Here is a 12,106-nt window from a genome sequence, read left to right on the forward strand (position 1 = left end):
GCCGTTATGGCTTTATGTCCACTCCAGTGAGATGAAGAAGGTTAATTAACTTAAATATGTGAATTTTATGATTTGAAGCAACTCATTATCGATTGATAAATGTGTATATACAAGAAAATCGTCTTTATACTTAAATATTAGGTTGTGGAATTCTTGCAAATTCACTGCCGTTATGGCTTTATGTCCACTTCAGTGAGATGAAGAAGGTTAATTAACTTAAATATGTGAATTTTATGATTTGAAGCAACTCATTATCGATTGATAAATGTGTATATACAAGAAAATCGTCGTTGTACTTAAACATAAGGTTGTGGAATTCTTGCAAATTCACTGCCGTTATGGCTTTATGTCCACTTCAGTGAGATGAAGAAGGTTAATTAACTTAAATATGTGAATTTTATGATTTGAAGCAACTCATTATCGATTGATAAATGTGTATATACAAGAAAATCGTCGTTGTACTTAAACATAAGGTTGTGGAATTCTTGCAAATTCACTGCCGTTATGGATTTATGTCCACTTCAGTGAGATGAAGAAGGTTAATTAACTTAAATATGTGAATTTTATGATTTGAAGCAACTCATTATCGATTGATAAATGTGTATATACAAGAAAATCGACTTTATACTTAAACATAAGGTTGTGGAATTCTTGCAAATTCACTGCCGTTATGGCTTTATGTCCACTCCAGTGAGATGAAGAAGGTTAATTAACTTAAATATGTGAATTTAATGATTTGAAGCAACTCATTATCGATTGATAAATGTGTATATACAAGAAAATCGTCGTTGTACTTAAACATAAGGTTGTGGAATTCTTGCAAATTCACTGCCGTTATGGCTTTATGTCCACTTCAGTGAGATGAAGAAGGTTAATTAACTTAAATATGTGAATTTTATGATTTGAAGCATCTCATTATCGATTGATAAATGTGTATATACAAGAAAATCGTCGTTGTACTTAAACATAAGGTTGTGGAATTCTTGCAAATTCACTGCCGTTATGGCTTTATGTCCACTTCAGTGAGATGAAGAAGGTTAATTAACTTAAATATGTGAATTTAATGATTTGAAGCAACTCATTATCGATTGATAAATGTGTATATACAAGAAAATCGACTTTATACTTAAATATAAGGTTGTGGAATTCTTGCAAATTAACTGCCGTTATGGATTTATGTCCACTTCAGTGAGATGAAGAAGGTTAATTAACTTAAATATGTGAATTTTATGATTTGAAGCATCTCATTATCGATTGATAAATGTGTATATACAAGAAAATCGTCGTTGTACTTAAACATAAGGTTGTGGAATTCTTGCAAATTCACTGCCGTTATGGCTTTATGTCCACTTCAGTGAGATGAAGAAGGTTAATTAACTTAAATATGTGAATTTAATGATTTGAAGCAACTCATTATCGATCGATAGATGTGTATATACAACAAAACCGTCTTTGTACTTAAACATAAGGGTGTGGAATTCTTGCAAATTCACTGCCGTTATGGCTCTATGTCCACTCCAGTGAGATGAAGAAGGTTAATTAACTTAAATATGTGAATTTAATGATTTGAAGCAACTCATTATCGATTGATAAATGTGTATATACAAGAAAATCGACTTTATACTTAAACATAAGGTTGTGGAATTATTGCAAATTCACTGCCGTTATGGATTTATGTCCACTTCAGTGAGATGAAGAAGGTTAATTAACTTAAATATGTGAATTTAATGATTTGAAGCAACTCATTATCGATTGATAAATGTGTATATACAAGAAAATCGTCGTTGTACTTAAACATAAGGTTGTGGAATTCTTGCAAATTCACTGCCGTTATGGATTTATGTCCACTTCAGTGAGATGAAGAAGGTTAATTAACTTAAATATGTGAATTTTATGATTTGAAGCAACTCATTATCGATTGATAAATGTGTATATACAAGAAAATCGACTTTATACTTAAACATAAGGTTGTGGAATTCTTGCAAATTCACTGCCGTTATGGCTTTATGTCCACTTCAGTGAGATGAAGAAGGTTAATTAACTTAAATATGTGAATTTAATGATTTGAAGCAACTCATTATCGATTGATAAATGTGTATATACAAGAAAATCGTCGTTGTACTTAAACATAAGGTTGTGGAATTCTTGCAAATTCACTGCCGTTATGGCTTTATGTCCACTCCAGTGAGATGAAGAAGGTTAATTAACTTAAATATGTGAATTTTATGATTTGAAGCAACTCATTATCGATTGATAAATGTGTATATACAAGAAAATCGACTTTATACTTAAATATTAGGTTGTGGAATTCTTGCAAATTCACTGCCGTTATGGCTTTATGTCCACTTCAGTGAGATGAAGAAGGTTAATTAACTTAAATATGTGAATTTAATGATTTGAAGCAACTCATTATCGATTGATAAATGTGTATATACAAGAAAATCGTCGTTGTACTTAAACATAAGGTTGTGGAATTCTTGCAAATTCACTGCCGTTATGGATTTATGTCCACTTCAGTGAGATGAAGAAGGTTAATTAACTTAAATATGTGAATTTAATGATTTGAAGCAACTCATTATCGATTGATAAATGTGTATATACAAGAAAATCGTCGTTGTACTTAAACATAAGGTTGTGGAATTCTTGCAAATTCACTGCCGTTATGGCTTTATGTCCACTTCAGTGAGATGAAGAAGGTTAATTAACTTAAATATGTGAATTTAATGATTTAAAGCATCTCATTATCGATTGATAAATGTGTATATACAAGAAAATCGACTTTATACTTAAACCTAAGGTTGTGGAATTCTTGCAAATTAACTGCCGTAATGGATTTATGTCCACTTCAGTGCGATGAAGAAGGTTAATTAACTTAAATATGTGAATTTAATGATTTGAAGCAACTCATTATCGATTGATAAATGTGTATATACAAGAAAATCGTCGTTGTACTTAAACATAAGGTTGTGGAATTCTTGCAAATTCACTGCCGTTATGGCTTTATGTCCACTTCAGTGAGATGAAGAAGGTTAATTAACTTAAATATGTGAATTTTATGATTTGAAGCAACTCATTATCGATTGATAAATGTGTATATACAAGAAAATCGACTTTATACTTAAATATTAGGTTGTGGAATTCTTGCAAATTCACTGCCGTTATGGCTTTATGTCCACTCCAGTGAGATGAAGAAGGTTAATTAACTTAAATATGTGAATTTAATGATTTGAAGCATCTCATTATCGATTGATAAATGTGTATATACAAGAAAATCGTCGTTGTACTTAAACATAAGGTTGTGGAATTCTTGCAAATTCACTGCCGTTATGGCTTTATGTCCACTCCAGTGAGATGAAGAAGGTTAATTAACTTAAATATGTGAATTTAATGATTTGAAGCATCTCATTATCGATTGATAAATGTGTATATACAAGAAAATCGTCGTTGTACTTAAACATAAGGTTGTGGAATTCTTGCAAATTCACTGCCGTTATGGATTTATGTCCACTTCAGTGCGATGAAGAAGGTTAATTAACTTAAATATGTGAATTTAATGATTTGAAGCATCTCATTATCGATTGATAAATGTGTATATACAAGAAAATCGACTTTATACTTAAACATAAGGTTGTGGAATTATTGCAAATTCACTGCCGTTATGGCTTTATGTCCACTTCAGTGAGATAAAGAAGGTTAATTAACTTAAATATGTGAATTTTATGATTTGAAGCAACTCATTATCGATTGATAAATGTGTATATACAAGAAAATCGACTTTATACTTAAATATTAGGTTGTGGAATTCTTGCAAATTAACTGCCGTTATGGATTTATGTCCACTTCAGTGCGATGAAGAAGGTTAATTAACTTAAATATGTGAATTTAATGATTTGAAGCATCTCATTATCGATTGATAAATGTGTATATACAAGAAAATCGACTTTATACTTAAACATAAGGTTGTGGAATTCTTGCAAATTAACTGCCGTTATGGATTTATGTCCACTTCAGTGCGATGAAGAAGGTTTATTAACTTAAATATGTGAATTTAATGATTTGAAGCATCTCATTATCGATTAATGAATGTGCATATACAAGAAAATCGTCGTTGTACTTAAACATAAGGTTGTGGAATTCTTGCAAATTCACTGCCGTTATGGCTTTATGTCCACTTCAGTGAGATAAAGAAGGTTTATTAACTTAAATATGTGAATTTTATGATTTGAAGCAACTCATTATCGATTGATAAATGTGTATATACAAGAAAATCGACTTTATACTTAAATATTAGGTTGTGGAATTCTTGCAAATTAACTGCCGTTATGGATTTATGTCCACTTCAGTGCGATGAAGAAGGTTAATCAACTTAAATATGTGAATTTAATGATTTGAAGCATCTCATTATCGATTGATAAATGTGTATATACAAGAAAATCGTCGTTGTACTTAAACATAAGGTTGTGGAATTCTTGCAAATTCACTGCCGTTATGGCTTTATGTCCACTTCAGTGAGATAAAGAAGGTTTATTAACTTAAATATGTGAATTTTATGATTTGAAGCAACTCATTATCGATTGATAAATGTGTATATACAAGAAAATCGACTTTATACTTAAATATTAGGTTGTGGAATTCTTGCAAATTCACTGCCGTTATGGCTTTATGTCCACTCCAGTGAGATGAAGAAGGTTAATTAACTTAAATATGTGAATTTAATGATTTGAAGCATCTCATTATCGATTGATTAATGTGTATATACAAGAAAATCGTCGTTGTACTTAAACATAAGTTTGTGGAATTCTTGCAAATTCACTGCCGTTATGGCTTTATGTCCACTCCAGTGAGATGAAGAAGGTTAATTAACTTAAATATGTGAATTTAATGATTTGAAGCATCTCATTATCGATTGATTAATGTGTATATACAAGAAAATCGTCGTTGTACTTAAACATAAGGTTGTGGAATTCTTGCAAATTTACTGCCGTTATTGATTTATGTCCACTTCAGTGCGATGAAGAAGGTTTATTAACTTAAATATGTGAATTTAATGATTTGAAGCATCTCATTATCGATTCATTAATGTGTATATACAAGAAAATCGACTTTATACTTAAACATAAGGTTGTGGAATTCTTGCAAATTCACTGCCGTTCTGGCTTTATGACCACTTCAGTGAGATAAAGAAGGTTAATTAACTTAAATATGTGAATTTTATGATTTGAAGCAACTCATTATCGATTGATAAATGTGTATATACAAAACAAGAAATGCGCTGTCGTGGGACACCAGGCAGGAACGAAGTTCCTTCGGATAATGTAGAATCGATACAATTTGCAAAAATACTAATACCTTTCACTTCAATGAAATTTTAATATTTTGTTCAAACTGAAATTTTGTTATGCAAAAAATAAGTAAAAATTGGTAAATTTGTTTTTGTTTTAAGTTATCAATTGTTATTACAAATGATATAATAGAGCTATAATAGAGCTATTTTATGCTTTTATTTGTAAAATAACGTCAAGTTTGTTAGACCTGTGAATAATTTTACATTTTAGATATTAGTGACATCACCACTCTACCTCCTCTTTCTATCTTCCATTCTACTGTCAACTCTACTGTCGTCCTACTGCCGTTGGCAAATATAGGAAATATTCCAGTTAGCGGGAACGACAACTGTCGGTCTGCAGTCGTGTAGTCGTGCTGCTGTCAAAATAACAGTGTCCATAAGAACGTCTGTATTTTAATATTTGGGAGATGTAGTTTGCAGTCTGTTGCGCTCTATGTGTTCCGCACTTCCCTCAAAACTAATTTGCATACACAATAATGTTACAGATTTTCATGCCTAATTATTTTGCAAAACCTAAAGGTAGGCCATAACTAGCGATCTTACAGTATTTTTCTTACGGGTTATTTCCTCAAACCCTGCGCCAAAAAATATGCAAGAACTCAACTCCTCATAAACGTATTTAGTGCAAGCACATGCAGCATGGCCGGCATGTACCAAGACAACACAGCTGTCCATTTTGCATGTACACAATATCGTTGTGGCCATCCATACTAATACCAGAGAACGTATATTTACAGAGAAGGTCCAACAACGGACAAGCGTGTGAACTGTCAAAAGCTAACAAAATGCGATGGGTGCATTTCACCACTTTTGGCTCGGCAGGAGAAACTTTAACAGTGGCGCGTGAACAGAGCCGAGCATTCAATGAAAATTATGCTCAGAGACTTACTTCGATTTTACAGCGGCATGGCGGCCTTTTGGCTTATATTTTTATGCGTTTATGTGCAATTATGTATATGATTTGATTTGAAAATTATTTATCACAAATTGATTACTTTTTAATTAATTAACTAACTATTTTATATAAGGCAATATTTTACTCAATGTTAAAATAAGACCATATTTTTAATTATATCCTATGCTTGATATAGTAGACATGTATATGTATGTATGAACATTTGATACGTGTATAATAAGTATGTACATACATATACGTATCTGTGTAAAATACTATAATAATAAATTAAAAAAACTAGTAATATATATGTATGTATATACATAAATCATACTTTTTATAATTTAAAACTTACGTATTCATATGCACATGTAGCAAGCACACACGTATGTATGTACATAAGTACATACAACGCCTTCATGATTTGAAATCATGACATGACTTATTAGTAATGATATGTGTGCGCTTTATGTGTTGCACATTATATAAACGTATAACAAGCACAATGTGCACGCACTAATCCATATGTAAATATATACATATATGTACATGTACATATTGCCGAGCAAATAATGTATACACAAATCTTCATACATACATACATGGGCATACACATGTAAATATGTCACCAACAAAAGACAACAATCGTCTCGAAAGGCATCAGCAGCGTCACAATTCAATATAGCAGCAAAATAGCCAATGCCTAAATTTATAGTACAACTCGAGAAACACAGAAAGGAGTGACAAAAAGTGGCTACAAAGTTCTCGTCGATTTAAAATATTTGCCAAATCTAAAATATTTTTCCGTGGCTCGCAAAAATCTGCGTCGATATGTATGCAAGCTCATACATCTTCATACATATTTACGCAAGTTTGTTGGCGAAGCTGTTGTAGGGGCAAGGGAAGCGGCGACGGTTGGCGTTCGCTCGTTTGTTTTTTCGGCACAGCTTGGACAATAACACAATGTTGTGACGCCTATTCGTCGCGTCAGTCGTTCGACACATTGACTCTTCGACAAAACGTGAGCTTCGGCCATTGATTTTCGTGACAACGGAGATATGTTTTTGTACACGCATGTGCACTTTCATAAGTATATGATCTGTTGGCTTTTTTCCATTTACGCATGCCACGTTGTATATGAATAAGGGTTGATTTCGCACTTGCCCATATGCGATATCTGCATGTATCTATGTATGTAAGTTTAAATAAATCAAAGTCAAGGTTATTGTTTTCAGAATATACTTATATGCAAATTTTATTGATTCATTGTTATTTAAAATTAACAGTTTAAAGATTTTTTATAAAATGTATAAGCAAGTTTAAAATGTTAAAAAAATTATAATGCAGAATTACGAAATTATCCATTTGAAATGGAAATTTCTCACACGACTTAATATATAAAAAAAGTCATTGAATTTCACTTGCTTTTTTAAAAACAAATGTTGCACTTAAACAAGATGGAAACAACATTTGTGTTTAAAAAAGCTAAGCTCAGTTGCAAAGCTGAAAAAGGAGAAAAATAAGAAGAAAAAAATACCTGAAAATACAACAAGATAGACCTGAAAATAGAAGTAAAAGCTGAAAATAAAAAAAACCTGTAAATAGACTAAATTGCTAAATATTAAAAAAAGTAAATATGTATTTTCAATGAATTCATTACTCACCCAAAAGTAAGATGTTCTTAAATCAAACGGTCTTGACTTGCAACTTACTTAAGTTTTTTTAGTTTAGCATCGCGCTTCCGATGTCGTTCATTACTAATTTCTTCTTTTACTAACCATTTCGAGTTTTTGAATAACAGTACCGTTACCAAGTATTCTAACAACCTAATTTTATGAGTAAAACACTCATCGGTTGGGTCAAACCACTCAGGAAAAACATTTTCCGTTTTTTCTTTTATTGCGGACAACATCAGACTACGAACATTTGAACAATAAGCATATTTGTTGAAAAGGTTGACGTACCACATCATCTGCAGTCGACACACTTCGAAGACCCTATCACTTGGATTGACTAGCCTTAAATCCGCGTCATCCTTATAATTTTTCGCTTTGATTAGGGCCTCCGAATAAAGCGATAAATCACTTTGTGTCTTTGTCATTGCCATAGCGCATTTTTTGCAATGAATTTTACACAAAATTTTCTGGTAAATACCATAGCCTGTGTAATAGCGCTTGATCTGGACGTCAGCTGTGTCGTCCTCTTCAACAAAGTTTTCGTCTGGAATAATAAACGATTCCAGGTCGAGTTGCTCTGTTTCATGTTCGACTCCCTCTACTTCGAGATGACGATCTTCGGGGCCTAAGTTCCAGTCTAAATTTATATCGTCATCATCCTCACAATTAGCCCCCTTATCTTGAAAATTTTGCCTCAAAATTTTCATCGAAATTAAACGAGCTACTATATACTGTATCTCATTGGCAGACGGATGGGTATTGATACCCTGGCTAGCCCGGACCCTATAAAAAAAATTTTCCAACGCGTCTTGATTCAGTTTCCCAAGCAATATAAAACTTAATTCTTTTTGTTCCCTGAATAATTCTTGGCTCAACTGAATCATTCCAACAATTGTGGAACAGAACCCACCTATACACCTACTGTAAGCCATGTTCGGAAGTTTTAATGATTTCAAATACTTAATGTAATCAAAGAGGCGTTGGACCTTCCCGGAGTCGTTTTTCAATAGCGGACATTTTAAGGGATTTTTTGAAACAAAACTCTTGCAGTCTAGATCATCGAACAGATCATTAATTTTTTTAACAAATAGCTGCGTAGGCTTTGCACATTTTAATATATATTCGTCGGAGCCGAATAAATTTTGGCTATCGGCCATTTCTATGCCAGCCGCAACCGAATTGCTCAGAACTTGGGTTGCACGTTTTACGGACATTTTTTCGAAACAACTAGGATATACGTGGGCCTCTGTGAGTTTTGGACATATCTTGAAACATTTATTGTCCTGATCGATCGAGTAAAGTTTTTTTATAACTTTAAAGCTGGCTATTCCATCTGGGGTTGAAATATCATATTTCATAAATGTGTTTCGGACGGACTTAATAAGATGGCAATAGTCATATAAACAATATATCTTGGAATCTTCGTGCAAATAAAAAGGGTTTTCTTCAGAAATAGCTAAAGCATTCATAACTGCAATATTAGAAGGCCCTTGATCACAGACTAAAGCTTTTACGTTTAGACCAATTGACTTTAGTGCTGTGATGTTCTTATTCAAAATTTCTTTTAATTTGAATGTAGGAAGTCCATTTTTGGAAATATAATATGAAAACACATATTTCCAATTGGAACTCAATCCTTTTATCATGAAAAAACAACACTTACTACCTAATTTCATTTCACGATGGCCTTCCCCATAATCCACAAACCCGTCAATAACATCTCTAACCCTATTGTATGTTAGGTCGGTCTTAATTGATATTTCATCAAATAATAGAACGCAATTTCGTTCTAAAACGGACATTTTTTTTGTAATTTTTTCTAAATTTCCCAAGACATTGGCATCGAACCCAGGGACAACATACTTTATGGGGCGCCGTCGCAAAAGAGAGCTCTTGCTTGGTAAACCGAAACCTAAATCGTCACGCATAAAATTATAGGATTTATTGGACATGTAATTAATATTTTGTGCCAATGCCCTTTCTTCGTCACTAAAAAAAGTGCGCTTCGTGACGATCATCCTAGCGAATGTTATAGCATCTTTGCTTGAATTTACATCCGCAACTATTGCACATTTACTAAGGTCTTGTTACCTTTTTTCCAAGTCTTTAATTATATCCTCTAACTCTTTGATCTTATTATTCAATTTAAGCGCATTACTTTGATAGTAACGTGCCGATCGAGCAAATCGTTCACGACTATCTAATGCATAACCTACGTCGTTATTTTGGGGTTCTAATTCTAATCTCCTTTCTTCTAAAATTGAATATTCTTCGAATTCCCTCAAAGTTATGTCGTCCTTCTCTTCTTTCCTTCCTACAGCTACCTCATGACGACTATAAGTATTAGAAACGGGCGGGCACACCCAACTAGAGTCAGCACTAGATGAGCTACGACTTAGTGCTGAACCTAATCTGAAACAAGGAAAAGCCCCAGGCAATAGTTTGAATTTGGTAACGTACTGCGAATCGAAATGGCTTCGACAAATAAAAAGACTATCGGAAGGTGACACAACTAAGTTGCAAGCCTTTGCCCAACTTTCCCGAACATCTTTTTCTTTCGGAAATTTGTACAGCGTTTTCTGCTTGTTAACGCAATTAGTAATGCAGCATCTTCGAATCGGCAATGGAGCCGTCCACAAATGCTTAGGGGGTTCGTCATATCCTATTTATGTACATAAAAAAATTTAAATAAATTGCAATATGTACGTATATAAAAAAAATTAATTAAAATTTAAATATAATTTTAAAGATAAGAAATTGTATATAAAAACTGTGGACTGCATGTCAACTAATATTTATGTTTAAATATATATAATATCTATGTAACGCGGTCTCGCTGCCATCCATGCAGCACCGTTGTTAAACGCAAACGCGAAAACAATTTTGTTTTTTTTTTAGCTTTTTCAACGAGAGAAAGCTTAACTTGTATATTGAACATGAAATGCATTGTCATACAAAACAATGTTTGTAAATGTACGCATATGAAAACAAACCCAAGGTCACACAACACAACATATGTATGTATGTTAAAATAATAGGTAACATACATACACACATGCAGGCGAGTTACATATATAGTTCCACAAACAACAATAAAATAATGAACACTCCAACGTAGATGAAAGAAAATACTTAAATCAACCCAACAACATTACTGTATAAAACATTTATTTATTTGTCGGCTTGATTTAACTTGACACTCATATAAATATATCACTTGAATAAAGGAAGATATAACAGCTTAAGCTTGTTTTTCAATTCGACCTTATTTAACATAATTATCGCGGATCCACGCGCCCCTGCACACATGCACATAAATGTAATAATATTAGCATATTCTTTATATGTATGTCTAGAAAAATATTTATTTTTATTTAATTTTAAATGAGTTAAGCCCCATATACGATCCCGTTCAACGCGATTGCGATATTTAGTTTAATGACTTTGTCAAATACTTATTTCGTGACTAAAATATCAATTTATCGTTTTAAATAAAATTGTTATGAAAAAAAAACCAATAAGTTCTTTTCAACTAAAACATGGCGTGTAATCTAAAGAAAATGTGTATAATTTAAACAATTTATAAAGTTTAGTTGCATCATAACTAATGAATTTAAAACACTTCTATTATTATGTACACTTATGTATGTATGTATGTTAATATGCATGTACGTACATACATACATATATCGCTCATTCACGAGAACAAAGGATTTTTATATCGAACACGAGATATTTCATGGCATCAAAATTTCTTTATATTATTCACAAACAACGTTTATGCCAAATAAAATATTTTACTACACTTCACTAGTTTATTCAATAAATTTATGCTGTTTTCCATATTCTAAAAACAACTTATGACACTTTCCATGTAAATGAGCGATATGTACTTATATGTATCTACATATGTATATACAAAATAAAACAATGCACATTTTAAATTTTAAAAAACATCACTTACCAAGGTTTAGGGTGGGCACAGCATGTGCCTTCAACTTTCTCACACCCACAGCAATTTGTTCGAAGTGCTTAATGCAAACAAATGCATTGTGGGTGAGTAAATCCTTCGTTGGTGGGATCCGTAAATTTTCCACCCACTTCAGGAACTCCTCCTCTATTTTAGGGAATGAGAAGAATCTTCCGGAAGATTCTGTCTCACACTCGCGAACGCGACACTTCCTAACT

The 12,106-nt window shown here is 32.5% G+C and overlaps 2 protein-coding genes across 3 annotated transcripts in view; one reads left to right on the forward strand and one right to left on the reverse strand.

The window, feature by feature from the left end:
- LOC125779977 (uncharacterized) overlaps window positions 1–12,106 on the forward strand; it is a 40,161-nt gene that overhangs the window by 13,930 nt on the left and 14,125 nt on the right. The window lies entirely within an intron of this gene.
- Window positions 7,005–9,813, reverse strand: LOC125779975 (uncharacterized). Its single transcript, XM_049461342.1, has 2 exons — window positions 7,955–9,813; window positions 7,005–7,801 (listed from the first exon to the last, which is right to left on the reverse strand). Exons 1-2 carry the CDS (start codon window positions 9,718–9,720, stop codon window positions 7,672–7,674), a joined length of 1,896 nt encoding a protein of 631 aa, XP_049317299.1. The 5' UTR covers window positions 9,721–9,813; the 3' UTR covers window positions 7,005–7,671.

This window comes from Bactrocera dorsalis, unplaced genomic scaffold (genome assembly GCF_023373825.1).
Source record: "Bactrocera dorsalis isolate Fly_Bdor unplaced genomic scaffold, ASM2337382v1 BdCtg022, whole genome shotgun sequence".
NCBI lineage: Eukaryota > Metazoa > Arthropoda > Insecta > Diptera > Tephritidae > Bactrocera > Bactrocera dorsalis.